This window comes from Sminthopsis crassicaudata, chromosome 3, assembly GCF_048593235.1.
Source record: "Sminthopsis crassicaudata isolate SCR6 chromosome 3, ASM4859323v1, whole genome shotgun sequence".
Lineage (NCBI taxonomy): Eukaryota > Metazoa > Chordata > Mammalia > Dasyuromorphia > Dasyuridae > Sminthopsis > Sminthopsis crassicaudata.
Window position 1 is genome coordinate 263,414,784 of NC_133619.1, and position 18,412 is coordinate 263,433,195.

General features: G+C 32.5%; 1 protein-coding gene across 4 annotated transcripts in view; it reads left to right on the forward strand.

Moving 5' to 3' along the window:
- The window catches only part of TRAPPC10 (trafficking protein particle complex subunit 10), a 100,118-nt gene extending 99,048 nt beyond the window's left edge, over positions 1–1,070 (forward strand). For all 4 annotated transcript variants that reach the window (XR_012488009.1, XM_074300661.1, XM_074300662.1 and 1 more), the window contains one exon: positions 465–1,070. Coding sequence is in view for 3 of the 4 variants with exons in the window: in XM_074300661.1 (XP_074156762.1) it covers positions 465–703 (239 nt within the window). In the remaining variant the exon portion in view is untranslated. The remainder of the gene's footprint in view (positions 1–464) is intronic.
- The last annotated feature ends 17,342 nt before the right edge of the window (positions 1,071–18,412 follow it).

The following is an 18,412-nucleotide window of genomic DNA, read 5'->3' on the forward strand; positions in this document are numbered from 1 at the left end:
ATATAAAACATTATTTACTTAAAGACAAATGGTGATATCAGTTTCTGATGGGGGGGGAGGAAATATATTCCATTTCTTCAAAGCGAAGTGGTGGATTTTAGGAATGAAACAGATTTTTTGACATGGTGAATGTATTTATTTTGCCTTTCTTGACTATTACAAAGGAGGATACTACTTCTGTGGTAGAGGGTTGGAACATATGTGGAGGTGAAGATAAATTAACAACATTAAAATAAATCATCAATAAATTATCAAAAGATCAAAAAAATTAAGTACGGAAAAGATTTTTTTTCTTACATATAATCTTGTTATACCTTCTGAGCTAATAGTAAGAAATAGAAATTAATATATTGATATGCCTTATAAATACTTAAGATTAAACTTATTCTTGTGATTGTAATATTAAGACTTCTATTTGAAATGATTTGAGATGGAAATGTAATTTTCTGTTTTATTTTTTTCAGATAGCTGGATTGAAAATGATAATCTGTCAGTGGACAAGAATATGGATGATCAAACTGATAACAGTAGCCAAAAGAGCAAAAGCAGTTCCCATTCAGCAGCCAGTGTGGAACACAAAGGCTTACCGATGCCTCGGCTACAACCGTTTCCACCTGGACAAGTCTTTAACTCAAGCACTGGCATGCAGATCTTGGTAATCCCTAGCAAAGATGACCACATTCTGGAAGTTAGTGTTACATGACAACTTCATGTGTATACCAAACAAATATTAGAAACTGGATATGAATGCACTTTAAAAGGATCATAACCTGATTGTTCTTCATTGTAATATTCTGGCCCTAACTAGAATTGTGGTGACGCTACATTTGCCTACCATGGAAGCATTTGACAATTGTACAGATTTCATTGTACAATGCAGCTTGTATCAAATAGTTTATAATGTTACTTTTAGAAAATGTTCTATGTGATGTGTATTATTTATGTCATTTACCCATCTCCTAATGTCCCTGCTGTTGTATTCCTACAGTGTCCTCCCAGATGTCCAACTTTCTTAACTTAGTTATGCTGCTGATAAAATAAAAAATGCTTGTAATTGGGCTATCTAAATTGAGCAGCCTTTTAGTCTGCAGATTCCTTTTTTGTATGTAAATCTGTCTTTCAGGTAAACCTATAACAAAACCTTGTAATCATTACTTTTTGCTTTGGGTGTGCCTTTTTTGGTCACACAATTGCCCAATTTCTGGACCAAGATAGTTTCCTAAATCACTTAAGAAGAAAAAAAAAAATGATCTTTTAACCCATAGCATCTCTAGGACCTTTTCTAAAAAAACAAAACAAAATAAGCAAAAATAAATAAATAAAAACCACCTTGAGGAGTGGGGGAATTAGAGGGGGGTGGGGGAATAACTTAACCCCTTCTGTGCCTTGGGATGTCTGAATTACAAGGATATTTAAGGTCTACTGGTGAAAATTTATCAGGTTTTTGAACTATTTCAAGAGTACTCTTAAAGAGGCTTGGCCTTGAAAAATAAATTGGCATTCAATTAATTTAGTTATGAATGTTTCTTAACCCTGTTTTCCACCCAGAATGTTGATGAAAAATCAGATCTTGGTTTTAGGTATATATTTGTTATATTTAATTGTCACAATTTATGTTCTTTGGGATTATTTTGATTTGTGTTGATTTCTTCCCAACTCTTAACCTCAATTAAAATTTTTACTTTCCATTTAGTTGTGGAGTATTTAACCATTTTTTTTCACACTTTAAGTGTAGAAATTAAGTTTAACAATGGAGGTTATTGCGGGGATTTAATGTGTTTTTTTTCTTTGGTTATGGGGAAAAATTAAGATCCTGGAAGTAAACTTCTGATCAAGCAAACTACTGTTATATCATACCAACTAATTATTTTGTTCTCACTTGTAAATTTGCTTGTATATATATGTATATATATATATATATACACATATATATAGTTGATTATTATTTTAAGAGAAAAAGTCCAAACTAACTGAAATAATGTTTTAAGTTACACCAAAAATCAAGAACAAAGTCAATGTGTGTTAATTTTTTTTGTTATCAAAGGTCAGAGCTTGTAAATAAGTGCTATATGTTTTTAAACTTTTTCCAGCTCTCAAAAGCTATGTATTTTTTGTACATATTAAGTACTCTTTCACTGGGAATGCTTTTGTTTGGGATTTTATTTTAAAAATCCATGCAAATTGATAGTTTAAGCAGATGGTGGGGGCCTCTTCTGAATAACCTCAAAGGTATGAGCCTTAAAAAGAGGAAAAAAGAATCCTCATAGCTGCAGTTTCAACAGGTTGTTAAAAATACCTGACAAAAATTGATTAGTATTCTTCAGTGTAGGGAAGCACAGAAAAAATAATTATAAAATATCTTCGTTTTCAGTATTCTGTATGTTGTGTTTAAGTCATTCAAAGAAATAAAAGTGTGATTTTTTTTTTTTCATGTTCTTCTCATTTGTATTTGACTGGGGTAGTTTGCAAAATAATATTTAGTTGTTTACTAATTTGCCCAAATAATTGTACTATGATTACAAGAAATTAAAAACCATTAGTTTTAATCATCCTACTTTTAGGAAGATAGAGTTTAAAAGTTTAATAGTTGTGGGTTTTTTTTTTTTTTTTTTTTTTGTAGTTTTTCTTTATGGAAATTATATAATTGCCCCACAAATAAATGACTGTAGTTGGCAGATGGATAAAATATATAAGATTAACAAAAAACTCCACTGAATAGAAATGTCACTTGATCTATTTCCTGCTGTAAATGATATGTGTACTTCACTGTAGTATGCATTCTTCTGTAAGAGAATATATTTTTCATTATATTAAATTTAGAATTGCCCAATATTTTTAAGGCTCCAAATTTTGATTGAAGCTTCAGTTTTCACTATCCAGTTTTTAAGTCTTGCAGGGAAATCTTACTTGAATATTTTAAAGTAAAAGACGAGAGAAAAGAAAAAATTAAAGAGAGCCAGGTGTGAGTGTTTCTTAAAATTATCTAAGAAATAAAACAAGCCAAATTTGCCATATATTTTCTAATAACTACCTGAAAGATTTCCATAGAATTTAAGTTGTATATATTCTCTGCTTTGCTTTTAAAACTATGTCACTCAAAAGATTAATGGTAAAATCATCTACAAGTATTTGAAATTATTATTGCTGCTGGAAAATAAAATTTAGGCATAAGGCAAACTGGTTTTGTTATAAAGATAGCAACTATAGAGTGATTGTAATGTGAAGCTTATGCTATTTCAGATTTCTATTTGAAAATATCAATAAGAATTTTTTTAGTTATAATTTTGTTAATTTCAAAGGAAAAAGTACTCCCATTTCCTCTCTAATATTGTTCCATTTAATATGAAAATAGGTTTTTTTTTGTTTTGTTTTTTGGTTTTTTGTTTTTTTTTTTAAACCACAATGTCCCCTAAAATCCAATCATCAAGATAGTGCATAAAATAGAATTCTCTTAAATAATTGTCAGGTTTTTGTTTGTTTTATTTTTTTTCTTAGTGAATTGGGTGGGGGGGGAGAGATTTCCACAAAAGCTACTTTTCATTTTTTCTTTGTCTTTTAAGATTGTATTAGAAAATTAAATTAATCACAAAGTATGTTGCATGTGGAACAGAAATACAAGGAGGAAAAACAATAAATTGGTAGTCTAAATGATTTATCTTAAATTATAATTTAGAAAAAGGACTGTTGTTATACTAATCTTTGTACTTGTTTGTTATTTTGGAAGAATGCCTTTCTTTTTAAATTAGTATAAAACTTTAAGCATAGTATAGGTCCTGGGAGGTTTTGACTGGAAGAGGTAAAAAGTTAGTGACTTTGGCAGATATTTTACTTTGATAGTTTACCATGAAAAAATTATTTATGTTATCCTGTAATATATTGCTTAATTGTTTTATGTATTTGTTCCTCCCATAATTCTCCCCCATTAATCACATTTTGTTTTGTAAAAGTCAGTACATAAAACAAATTCCCACATTAGCCATAATGTTATGTCTTCCTCTTCACTTTAAGACAAAGGTGAATAATTTATTTTAATTTTCATTCTTTTGGACTTGTGGCATTGATTGCATTGATCATATTTCTAAAGTCTTTCAAAGTTTTTTTTTTTTTCTCTATAATGATTTATGTATAAATTGTTCTAATTGTGCTTACTTTGTTCTACATCAGTTTGTAAAAGGTCTTTCCAAATTTTTTCTTTCATTTCTTTGAAGGTTAGGTCTAGCAGTGGCATAGCAAGGTGATGTAGCAATTTAGTCTTGAGCATTGTTCCATATTGCATTCCAGAACACACCAATTCACACCCCTGCCAATAGTGCATTATTAGCATACTTACTTTCTGATAGCTAGCCCCTCAAATTTGTCATTTCCCCCTTTTGTTATCTTGTTTGATAGATTTGAGTTAAGCCCTAAAAGCTGTTTTAATTTTCATTTCTCTAATTGTTAATGTTTAGAGATTATCCTACGATTGTTGATTACTCAGCTATCTTTATTGTCTATTCATAGTTATCTATTTCCCTTCAAATATTTTTACATTATTTTTGTTTGTGACAAAACTTTTTCATTTTATATAATCAAAATTGTCCATTTTATTGTCTCACTACTTTAGCCAAGAACTCATTCCCATAGGTCCAAAAGGTCATTTCTTTCTTCTTCTTCTAATTTGTTTATCATGTTACTTTCTGTGTCTATGTGTCGATTTAGAGTTTTTCATGGCATATGTAAAGTTTTGATCTAAGCCTGAATTTCTTCCAGTCTGCTTTTCAGTTTTCCTATCATTTTTTGTCAAATAGTAAGGTCTTCCCTCGTAACTGGGGGAAACAAATTGGATTTATCCAACACTATGCTGCTACATTCACTTGCTTCTATATATTGTATAATGTCTCAGTCTCTCTTTTAAGCAGTAAAAATTTTTTTTTAATTTTTTTTTTTTTGTTTTTTTATTTTTTTTTTTTTATTAATACACATCTATTTTCTCTTTCTCTCATATGTTTCCTCTTTTCTCCCATGGGAATAAGGGGGGGGGCGGGGAGGAAATCTTGTAAAAATATGTGTAGCTAAGCACAATGAATTCTATAATTGGTTTTATCCACACACAAAAAAAGTGTCTTAAAACCAAATGGTTTTAATTGCTTGATAGCACTGTTTTGAAATCTGGTACTGATAGTTCCCTTACATCCCGCTTTCTTTCCTACCTTTGAGATTGTTGGCCCTTTATATCTCCATATGAATTTTATTCTTATTTATAGTTTTATAAAATATTCCTTTCATAGTTTGGTATATCACTGAATGAGTAAATTAATTTGGGTAATATTGTTATTTAGGTCTATCTTAATTTGTACAAAGAGTTGACTCATGGAATTTATTAGCTTCCTGGATTTTTTTTTTTTTTTAAATAAAAAGTCTCAAATATTTTATAACTTCTATAATTTTTAATGGAATTTCTATTTCTAGATATTATTGCTATGCTTTGTTGATGAAATACAGGTATACTGATGATTTATGTGGAAATTAATTTTATATCCTGCAGTTGGTAGAATTTATTGTTTCATTAATTTATGGTCATTTTATTAGTGTTTTCTAAGTAAATCATATGACATCCTAAGAAAATGAAACATTTTGTTTCCTTTGCCTATAATTATTCCTTCTTTCTCATTCTGTTCTTACTGATACAGCTAACAGTTCTGGAACTGTATTAAAGAGTAGTGATGATATTGGGCTTTCTTCCTTTTTTGGAAAAATTTAAACCCATTTTGGAAAATCAAACTTGTATTCATTATAATATTAGCTTGTGGATTTAGATAGATGTAACAATCTATTTATTCTTCAGCTTTTTAGAATTTCTTTCATAGAAATGGTTACTTAATTTTGACAAAAGCTTTCCCAACATCTTTTGATAAAATTATGGTTTTGATTTTTAAATATTTTATTATAGTTTTGGTTATGTAAAACTAACCCTATATTTCCAGTAAAGCCTAAGCTGGTCATAATTTGTAATCTTTCTAATAATGTGTCACTGTTTATTAGAGAAATGAGTTTAAATAGTTTTATTTCAAAAACTTGTTTCATGGAAAGAGATTGAGAGGGTACATTTTTAAAATATGTATTACAGAAGTTTATGTAATATTGAAATCAATTGTTCTTTGAATGTTTGATGGAATTCACTTGTGAATCCATCTGATCCTGTAGCTTATTTCTTTGGGATTTCACTTAAGACTTGTTCAATTTCTTTTTGTAGTAATAGGTGATTTTTTTTTTTAATCTGAGTATTTTATATTTTCTAAATATGAATTCATTTCTCCAATATCAGTTTTGTTAACATATAATAGGACAGAATGGTCTCTGATAATTTCCTTTATTTCCTTTTCAGTTGTTGTGGGTTCTTTTTCATTTTTGATATGAACAATTGAGTTTCCTTTTTTTTAAATTGGTTAGCTAAATATTTGTTTTTTTCTTTGAATAATTGCTTTTATTCATCAATTTAGTGGTCTTTTTGATTTTGTTAATTTCTTTAAATTGCAGAACTACTATTTTGTTGCTTAGTCAACATTCTTAATTTCAAGGTTTTTTGTTTCAAGCTCAGTTGATTAGTTTTTTTCTCTTATTGAAAATAGATATAAATTTCTCACATGATATATGCTTACATTGTTGTCATTTATTTGATAAGCAGTAGATGCTAAAAAATAAATCCTGCCTAATTGGCTGACTGAGCTCTAAGTTTCATAAAGGCCACAACTAAAGGCAAGTGGCCCAAACTGGATATAATTAGAAAATGATAGCCATAAATAACTTCAAAATTCTACAAAGACTTAAAAGAAAAACTTGGTATCATACATAGAGAGCTGGCCTCCAGAACCTAGGAGCATCCAAACTCAAATTTCACCTCCAATATATATTGGCCAAGTGGTCCTTGACAATCCTCCAAAACTATAAATTGCAGAAAAAGTGCAGAGCTGCATTCGTAGAGAGAGTGTCCTTATCTGGGAGTTTTGAAATGAAATCACAAGTCCAGTTCCTATCCCTAGGATAGCTTTTTGGGGTTTTTTTAAGTCACAAAAAGCATTTTATTTTCCTAAATAAATGTCATCTACAAACATGGGAAAATGAGCTGCAAAAACAGGACTAAGACAGCTAAATACTAAAGACTGACATTTCCTGACAACCATGATAGTAAAAAAAAGTTACTTTTCCCATAAGCTTAACCTTTCAAACTGGAGAGATCCTAGATCTTTTAAGACAGAAAACATTCTGGAAAATTTAATGAACATGGCAGCATAAATATATGCAGAACAGCCCAGCACCCCCAGTTTTTCTGCAGAGTAGAAAAGGAGCACAATCCTAACTGATCAAAAAACCTAAGTAGAAAATACAATAAATACCTTCATCCAGTCCATCTCCAAAAAAATATATCACTGAACTTTGGGTCAATCATTTCTCTGTTAGGAAGTTGGTAAAATGCTGTTATAAATAACATGGATACGGTGTTTGTCGTTGTATTGATCAGAATTTTTTTTCCTATACACCATTGCTCCCTTTGCATACATTGTTTTGCTGGTTCTGCTCATATCCTTCTATATCAATTCATACTGTTTAAAATTCTCTTAAGTAGTTTATTCCACAATCTTCATAGCTCAGTAATATTATATTATATCTAAATATGATAATTGGTTCATGAATTCCCCAGTTCAGAAATTCAAGGCATCTCTTCCTTCTACCCTAGATTTGCTTCATTGCTATCTTCCCTTCAGGATCAGGAAATTTGTTTCCTTCTAACTATTCTTTCCCCAGGATTATCCTCCCTCTTGAGCCCCTCTCCTGTTCCCACCTGTTTCCTTCTTGAGTTTATTGTGTTATACCCTCATTTGTTGTATTTCTACTGTCCCACCATTTATTTGTATGGTTTTTTGTGTATGTGATCAACCCTCTGTGGTTCATTATGCCCACACCCTCCATTTTTAGATTTTCTTCTAACACAACCCAAATGTAAGAAATTGCATGTTTCCATCCTCTTCCCCCTTTCTATGTTAAGGTAATTTTTAGGCCTCCCCCTTTTCTTTCCCTTTTTCAAACCCTCAGAACAGAACCAATCCATCCCCAGCACTTGTTTTATTTGACTACCTTTTGAAAACATTAACTTTTTGAACGAACACTTATTTCTTCTCATACTAGCATAATTATTTTTAAAATTGCAAACATAAAACTTTCTAGAGTCTTCTTAGTTCTGGTATTTTTTATTTCAAAGTTCTGAGTTCCAGTCTTTTTATCAGAAATGCTGAAAGTTCTTTTCCATGAAAAAGCTATTTTTTCCTCTTGTAGGATGTTACTCAACTTTGTAAGGCAAATTTTTGGTTCTTTACTTGCCTCTTTTGTAGTTTTGAAATGCAGTGGTACCTGGGTACTCATTGTTAATTGGTTCCAGAAGGTAACCTATAAACCGTTGTTCCCTACCCAATTCTCCAGAAGGGGAAGTGGGACTTCCAGTTACAGAGAAATAAGCCAATCTAACTATACTTGTCCCTTCTTGGTCCAACTCACTTTTTTTTTTTTTTTTAAGCTTTTTATTTTCAAAATATATGCAGATAGTTTTCCACATCCATCCTTGAAAACCTTATGTTCCAATTTTTTTTTTCCCTTTCCTCACCCTCTTGCTTAGATGGTAAGTAATCTAATATATATTAAATGCGCAATTTTTCTATACATATTTCCACATTTATGCTGCACAAAAAAACTCCCAACTTACTTTTTTTTTTTTTTTTTTTTTTTTTACTCTTCCCCTAATCCCACATCATCCAAGCTTACTTGAGGAAGGGAGATGCCTGGATGTGGAAATAAAAGCTATGGTGTCCTGCCCTCCACCACCAGGGCTTTGGCCACTGCCTAGAGCTCAGGGCTGCCAGGAGTCCCAAGTCCTCGATCTAAGTTTTCACCACTGTCACTCCTGCTCAAAATTTTTTTCTCCTCAGAATGCTTCAAATATTGAACTTGACAAGTTTTGAAGCAAATGAGTGTCAAAATACCACTATATTATGTTCCATTATATTCTCTCATATAGTATAAAAGCTTCCAAGTCTTATATGAGACTATTTGCCTTAGGTACTTGAATAGATTCTATCAGCATTTTTGTTTTCTTTGACCTGGAAGTTTTCTTTTTTATTTATGACATAATTGGTCCTTTTCCTTGTGGAGTTCTTATCATGAGATGATCAGTGGATTTTTTTTTTTTGTCTTTGCCCTCTGAATCTAATAAATATTGACAATTTTGATTTAAGATTTTAAAAATATCTTATGATTTTTAGGGAATCCAATCAATCATTTTGAAATTGTTGTTGATCTATTTTCCAAGTCAATTGGCTTTGACATTAGATGTTTTATATTTTCTTCTATACTTTCAGCTTTTTGGCTTTATTCCAGCATTTTCCTAGTTAGTGATTTCTGCTTCATCTATTCTGGATTTCAGAATACCTTTTTTTTAGCAAAGTTTACTACTTTCTGTTGTATGCTATTTGTTCTTTTTCTAGTTCTTCCAGAGTTTTCGTTTCATTTTTTAAAATATTTTACGTTATATTTGCTGTGTATTCATTAATTTAAAAGAAAAAATCTTTGGGAGTCAGAATGAAGGCAGGGACTTGCCAAGTTTTCCCTCAGACTGTCCAAATACTTTTAAATAATGACTCTAAACAAATATCAGAGCATCAGAAATTAAAGATGGAGTGGAACAATTTTCCAGCTGAGGACATCTGGGAAGCTTGGCAGGAGGAGTCTATTGCATCTAGATAAGTCTGGAGTGCAATGGGGGTGAAGGCCTATGCCAGCTAACCTGGGTTTCCTTCCTCCCCCCCCCCCAAAAAAAAAAAACCAGGAAAAGGCAGTAGGACCTCAGAATCTGCAGATAGTGGAGGCAATCTTGAGACCTCTCAGTCCACAAAGGCAAAAAACAACTCAGTAGGAAAGGTTTGGCACACTAGGCTGTGAAGGGAGCTGTAGCAATGACCACAACAGCAGCTTCCAGAGATTGCAGGTCCCATGCAGGAGGGGCAGGACAGCTGGTCAGAGGGAAAGTGCAGGGGGCTCTTTGCTGGCACCAAGAGAGGACTCTGTTGCTTTGCCCATACTCAAGTCGGGGTAGCAGTCCTAACTCACAGTAAATGTCCCTAGAAGAAAATTTGAAAACAGCTGTGCAAAAATCCCTAAAGCTTGGGACATTGCACCCTCCACCCTGGAAACAGCCTTACTTTAACAAGAGTTAAAAGCCAAGTAATAGACTGGGGAAATGAGTGATCAGCATAAAAAGACTCTGATAGTAGAAAATTACTATAGTGACAAGATCAAAATATTCATTTAGAAGATAAAGTCAAAGCTCCCACATCCAAAGCCTCCAAGAAAAATAAGATTTGTCTCAGGCTATGAAAGAGCTCAAAAGAGATTTTGAAAATCAAAAAAGGTAGAGGGGGCAGCTAGGTGGCGCAGTGGATAGAGCACCAGCCCTGAATTCAGGAGGACCCAAGTTCAAATCTGGTCTCAGACACTTAACACTTCCTAGCTGTGTGACCCTGGGCAAGTCACTTGACCCCAGCCTCAGGGAGAAAAGAAAAAAAAAAAACAAACAAACAACTAATCTGGAAAATAGATCCAGGAGAAATAATTTTTAAATTATTGGGCTACTTGAAAGCTATGATCAAAAAAGGAGCCTGGACATCATCTTTCGAGAAATTATAAAGGAAAGCTGTCCTAATTTTCTAGAACCACAGGGTAAAAGAGATTGAAAGAATCCAATCATCTCCTGAAAGATCCCAAAATGAAAGTTCCCAGGAATGTTATTGCCAAATTTTAAAACTTCCAAGTGAAGGAGAAAATATTGAAAGCATTCAGGGGAAAAAAACAGTTTAAATATAGTGAAGCCACAGTCAGGATAACACAAGGATTTAGCAACTTCTACATTAAAGGATCAAAGGACATGAAATATGATATTCTGAAGAGCAGTGGAGCTAGGATGACAACCAAAAATCACCTACATAGCAAAACTGGGCATGGGCGGGAAGTAGACATTCAGTGAAATCAAGGATTTTCAAGCATGTGTGATGAGAAGACCAGAATTGAATAGAAAGTTTGATTTTCAACTAGAACTCAGAAATATATGAAGGTAATCAGGAAAGGGAAATTATAAGGGATTTAACTAGGTTTTATCTGTTTACATTCCTACATGGGAAGCTGATACTTGTAACTCATAAGACTTCTTCATTATTATGGCAATTAGGAGTATATAAGGACAGGGCACAGATTGAGTTGAATATAAAGGGATGATATCTTAAAAATAAAATTAAGTGAGAGAAGAATGTCCTAAGGGAAGAGTGGAGTGGTGTAAATTATGTCATAAAAGGGGCAAGAAAAAGCTTTTATGATGGAGGGAAAGTGGGGAAGGAGAGTGAGTGAACCTTACTCTTATCAGAATTAGCTCAAAGAGGAATTAACATTCACATTCAATATGGGTGTAAAAATCTATCTTACTCTTTAGGAAAGTAGGGGGTAAGGTGATAGAAGAAAGGGCACATTGGAAGAGTGGGGGAGTCAGAAGTAAAAGACTTGAAGAGACATGGTAAAAAGAAAATAGAAAAAGGGATGTAACAAAAGCAATTTTTTTTAAAAAAGACTTGAAACAAGTTTCTCTGAAGGCCTCATTTCTCAAATATATGGAAAACTGAATCAAATTTGTAAAAAATAAATAAAAGCATTGATAAATGATCAGAAGCTATCTCTATGTCCAAAGGGTTATAAAATCATACATATCCTTTGTCCTAACAATACCACTACTCGGCATAAATCCCAAAAGAGATTTTTAAATAAAGGGAAAAAAAACTTGTATGTATAAAAATATTTATAACAAGTTTTTTCTCAGAGTGAAGGATTGAGGGGATTTCTATCAATTGGGGAATGGCTGAATAAATTGTGGTATAGAATTAGGAAGGAACATTATTGTTCTATAAGAAATGAGAAGCAGGATGTTATCAGAAAAACCTGGTAAGTCTTCCAAGAACTCAAAGTGAAATGTGTTGTGTACATAGTAACAACAGAGTTGTGGGCTTGATCAGCTGTGAATGATTTTGCTATTCTCAGGAATAAAATAATCCAAGACTACTCTGAAAGACTTATGATGAAAAATGCTATTCATAACCAGAGAAAGAACTGATTGTGTCTGACTACATCTATGTTTTCTTTTGCAACATGACTTTTGTGGAAATGTTTTGCACAACTTCATATGGGCCTTCTCAATATGGGGAGGAGTATGGAGAAGAAAGAGAATCTGAAACTCAAAATTTTTAAAGCAAATATAAAAAAAAATTATTTTACATGTAACTGGGGGAAATAAAAAATACTTTAAAAAAAGAAAAACCTTTGCAGTTGTTATGGAGTTGCATGTTCCTTATTTTGGAGGATATCCAGATTTGTAATATTTTGTTTACTAGTCACTTTTTCCCTTGATTAAATATTTCTCTGAAATATTTTTTTTAACTTCTGAATTGGAGTTTTGTCAAGATCAGGCTATACTCCTTAATGTGCTTCTAAGTAGGGTGGATGACCTTGCTTGGCTTACTACCCTGGGCCCCTAGATTCCTACACTGACCTCTATCATGTCCCAAAGCTATGTGCCCTGAAATTTTGAAATCCTTGTGACTCAGGAAGAATTAGGTAGGTCTGTGATGTCCCAGTTTGATTGCTATAGCTTCACTCCGGCTCTTGGTTGCTGCCTGCTGCCCTTTCTAGGGCTTCTTTCATTCCCACTCTAATGTTTTTGACCATCTGTTCTTGCTTCCACAAAACAGAACCTTTCAAGCTATATATCCCCAGTTTTCTTTTTTTAATCACACTCGGAGACTATCCTGTACTACCACTGACTTTCTAGCAGTCCTTTTCCTTATTGCTCTAAAGCTTTTAGTTGGATTCTTTACAATTCAAGGGTGGAAAGTGTTGCTTAATATAGTTTTTCAATGGCTTTCTTGATCCTTTTTCAGCCTGATACAAACTTTATGTAGGAGCTAGATAATTTATCTTCCTTCTAGGCAACTATTTTTTCAAGAAATCTAAGCACAATTCTCTTTTAATCCATTCCTCAGTAAACTGGGTCATGGGATAAAGAACAGGAAAAAGTATAAAAGAATATTGGGGAATGAAATATCCATTTAACAGTTATAAATATGAATGTCCATAAAATGGAAGGAGATAGCAAAACAGAGCAGAAAGCACAACACAATTATGTTTCTTATAAGAAAGACATTTGAAAGATAAAAGATGTATGACTTTTGGGTTTTTTCTTTTTTAATATGGGCCTGGAGCAAAATTAAACAAAATCTTCAAAAGAATTAGGGGATGGGGATGGGGAACGGGGAAGAGGTGACAAATATAATCTCAAACAAGGCAACACTAAAAACAGCTTGAAGACAAACAGAAAACTTCTCAAAAAAGTAATTAATATCAGTATTTAATATATGTTCAATAAATGGCAGAGTTGTAAATATTTAAAAGAAATGTTAATTATTTAAAGAGAAAAAATAATAAAAACTATAATAGCTGGAGACCTTATTCTACCTTTTTAGATTTAGACATCTATTAAAAAAATTAAAAAAAAAAAAAGAAGGCCCGAACAGAATTTTAGTTAAGTTAGATATGACAGATCTCTGGAAATTATAGAATGGAAATCAAAAGTATGCATATCATGCATGAAATTTTTACTAAAATTAAACATTGATTTCCATATTAAAAACTTCATAAAGAAATGGAGAAAAATAAAAATGTTATACATATCCTTTGTTAATCACAAGACAATATACAATACATAATGTTATAAAGTTTTTTTTAAAAAAAGCTTTTGTAAAAGGAGTAAAGATTCATTGGAGACTAATTTAACTCTGAAGTACTAGCATATGTAGGAACAAACCATAGATATGCTACCATCATCAAGTAAGATGAAAAAAATATATACATATATATGTAATATATATGCCATATATTATATGTATATATATATATATTTATGTGTCTGTGTGTGCATGTGTATACACTCAATTATCTTCAAGTAAAAGCAATTCAGGAAGATATAAAAGCCCCCAAGGAAATTCCATGGGATTTGAAAAAACTTCCTTCTGAAACCATAGAATGCTTTTATTTTTTTTCTTTGTACAAAAGGCCTATAGCTGGATTTTAGGTCAATCCACTTTGGATCAAAATTACTTCAAACTATCCACAGTTTCTTCACCAGTGTCATGGCTCATAATATGGTTCTCATTAGATTTGTATCAATAGCTGGAATCTTGAAAACCCCTCAGAAGAAACCCAGTATAATCTTTATGGGCCTATATATGTTATTCATTACTGGAGTAAAATATGTAAACAAAAGACTACGTAGTAGTTTATTGCCATTTTGTCTGAATAGCTCTCATTTGAGAAAAAGTTGGTTCAAGCTAAAACAATGAAATGTTAAAACTAAAAGCCAAAATATTTAAAACCAATAAACTCATTAGAACAATGATCTATTAATCTGAAAGATGTTAGTTCATGTTAAGTTATTGCCAAAATTACAATCCTAAAAATTCCCAATGAAATAACTTTAGAAAAAAGAGATGTACAACTAGAAATCTAGTAATTTCCTTATATATAATTAAGACCACATGCTTACTCCCATTTGGTTGCCATTATTTTCCAGCAATAGAATAGATCTATTTCAAATGAAAGCAATGAAAGTTTTTTCCTAGGAACCAAGATACTTAAATCTAGTACTCCTTCAGGAACAAAGTGTCAATATCCAGTTGAGTCTTCCAGTTCATATTAGATTAATTGTCAAAAGTAGGAATACTGAAAACCCTGAAGAAGAAGAAACCCAATATAATGTTTTGGAACCAAAATCTGTAACTGGATATCTGTTAAATTCTTATGGAGTGAAGGAAACAGTTTCCTTTCATTTGGTTATTGCTTTCAAACATTAGAATAGCTCTATTTCAGGCCAAGGAAATGAACATTTTCTCCTAGAAACTAAAATTTATATTCTCTTAGACAAGGACATTGATCCAAAATTCAATTAAGAATTCCACTTTGTGTGAAATTGCTGTATCTAAAATTTTTAAAACTAAAGCTTAAAAAATACTCTCTGTATTTTTGAAAAAGCAAAGAAAAAAAATTTTAAGGGCCAAGACTGCAGGGGGTTCTCAAACTACGGCCCACAGACTATATGCAGCCTGCTGAGGACATTTATGCTGTCCGCCAGGTTATGGCAAATGGACTCAGGGGCGGAGACAGTGTGAGGTTTTGTTTTTACTATAGTCCGGCCCTCCCACAGTCTAAGGGACAGTGAACTGGCCCCCTATTTAAAAAGTTTGAGGACCACTGGCCCTAGAGCCTTAGTTTAAAATATTGTCTAATAGTTTATACTTATTTGATTTCCATTTATCTAATGAGATAGTTCAGTTTCACCCTAAGGTGATGGAGGCTAATTTATTTTTAATAAAATCAGCATACTTAGATACAATATAGTTGCACAAAGTCATTAATCTAATATCTATTTCAGATTTTGGTTCACATGTGTGTGGGAAAAGGGTGAAGAACTTATAGCACATATTGATCATAGACTGTTTACTAAAGTAGAACAAGCCTATTAAGCCTCAGTTTCAGCTTCTCCAGAATCACATGATTTTAGATAAGACCTAAACAACATTCCATTGTCCAACATGGCCGAAGAAACTATATCACTTTGTCTGCTACATTCCATTGACCAAGTAGGGGTACAGTAGACTTCTGTGACCAATCACAACATATAGAGGGTGGGATTTTGGAGGTTCTTTGTCTGAAATGTATAAAAGCGGTAAGCATTTTCAAGGCTCTGGCCTTATCCTGCTGTGAATTTAGCTCACAGACTAGGATGGGGTCCACTTCTCAAGATTCTAATAAATAATTCTGCTTTATATGAGTGATCTCTGAGTAGTCAATTTGGGTAGGTCTTCTTGTCCCAAACAGTTGGGGGCTCATCTGGGATGGAGTCTTTAGGGGAGATGGCTGTGTGCACCCCTAACAGGGATCGGTGCCCACGGAGCAGTTTTCTCCATGGTCTCTGGCTCTGGGTGTGCAGCCTCCCTCCCCTCTTAGACAATGACCCGAGGTGGAGATACTTAGTAGAAAGCAGAATTGAAGATTGAAGAAAGAGGACAATGGACAAGTCCTGACCACCAGCACAGTCTAGAAGATCTAGGCGTAGCTTGAGAGGTAAGCATGAGTCAGAGCCTGGGGGTTTATTGACCAAGAGACAAGCTCTCTAAAAGACTACAAGGAACGGGTTTCTGAGAGCACTCTTGGATGACTGTTGGTGTGAGGGTGACCTATACTGATACTATGGGAAGATAGCAGTCCATGGATTTATGTCAGGACATTAGGGAATTCAAGAAAAATAGAACTTCTTTGTCTGTCTGTGTATGTATGTTTGTCTGCTTTGCATTTTTTGTTCTGTGTTAAAAGTTAGCAAGCTCATAAGAGATAAGAATTCAGCCACTGTGTTATAGGCTTAGAAAAATATCGAAAAATATCAGGCTGAATTGTGGGAATTGGAATTCATTCAAAGTAGTAATTCTTTCAGAATGGCTCAGGTAGAAAGAAAAGAAGTTTGAAATTTTTTATTTTTTATTTTTCTCTTCCCCTGCCTCTGGCTTTGCAGGAAGAGGGAGAGAAGAGGGAAAATAAAGTTTGGAAAGTTTTGAGAAAATAGAACAGTGGTTATCACTCCTATAAACAAGGAGCCCTGTTATCAGAACACCAGCTTCCAGGAATCTTGCCAAATATATATATATATATATATATATATATATATATATATATATATATATATATATATATATATATATATATATATATATATATATATATATATAAGTTTGAATGAAATATCTAGGTAGATTTTAGGAAATTTCACAAACTAAAGTACTGGTTAATTTTAAAATAACTTTAAATTGGCGTGTGTGTTAAGATTGGAAACTTAAGATTGGAAATAAGAAGTTGCAGATATTGGAAGGGAGGAATAAAAATAGAGTAAGAGAGGTAAATAGCTGAACATGGGGGCTCTCTTACCTGTTGGAGCTGTGGGAAAACTAGGCATACTTCTAAAAAAAAAAAAGAAAAAAGAAAAAATCATTATTAGCAATTTTGCTTTCATGGAATTAGAGAACAGAAAGTTTAAGAAGGCTAAACTGGGTAATTGTCTGCAACATTTGATTAAGAGTTTTAAGAACAATGGTTAAGAAATTTGGCGATTGGTTATTTTCATCTTCCAACTATGCTTGGTATAAAATTTTTGTGATTTTAAACTTTTTAACCTGTTGTACCAATTTGTAAGTAAAAGAACAACAAAAAAAACTTGACTATTTTAAACTATTAAAAAAAACTGTGGGGAAGTTTTCCCAGAAAAGCAGATTTTCAAAGTCTGCTAAAGAGGAGTAAACTTATCTGCTTAATGGCACCTGGGAAGCTTCTGCTAGTGGCCTTGAAGCACTCAGGCAGAAGGAAGAAAAAAACAAACAAACAAAAAAACTATTTGGTTTGCTTCTGAAACATTGGGTAATTTCTTAACCTTATGGGTTATGTTTACTGGATATTTGGGTTTTAACTATGCACTGTATTATGAATCTTGAAATTTAAAGCTTAAAAAAAGGATTTAAAGAAAAGGGACAAAAGAGATTGATTTACAAAAGTAATTAATAGTTTAAATGGAGCATCTAGTCAGAAGAGTTATTGGTTTGGAAGTGTTCAAAGTATGTCAGAGAAGGTTTAAGTAAGTAAGCATTGGGAGGAGAGAGACAGAGAGGACAGGAGAATGAAGGTTTAAGAAGGATTGATTAGTGGGAGCAAATGATTTCAAGAAGAAATCAGTGGGAAAAAGAAGGAATTGGTTGGAAAGGGTAGTCACGGAGAGATGACTGTGAGACGGGATGTGTTTTTGCAGGGGGAGAGCAGCAATGGAAAGCTGCAGCTGTTTTTAGTTGAAGAAAGCAAACTGATAAAGGGTCAAGCTGCTCTTACAAGATGTTAATTGATTGAACATTTGTTTCTTTAAATACATAATGGTTTTCATATTTAAAGAATATGATCAGAAATGTGATATATAGTTTGAAAGAGTTATTTTAAAAAAAGGTTTAATTGATGTTTTTAAGAACTTTTCAGATTCTTTTATGTGAAAATAGGAAATTTTAATTAACTGTATTGATGTCAATTATTTAAAGAGACTCCAAGGATAATAGTTTTTGCCTTTGTCCTTTTAAGAATGTTTTTGTTATGGACAATATGTAGTTTGGGATTTTTCTGTATATTAGGTATTTTTTAAAAAATGATTGGTATAATATTCAATTTATGGAACATCTATTTGGGTATATAAGAATTGTGTGAACATTCT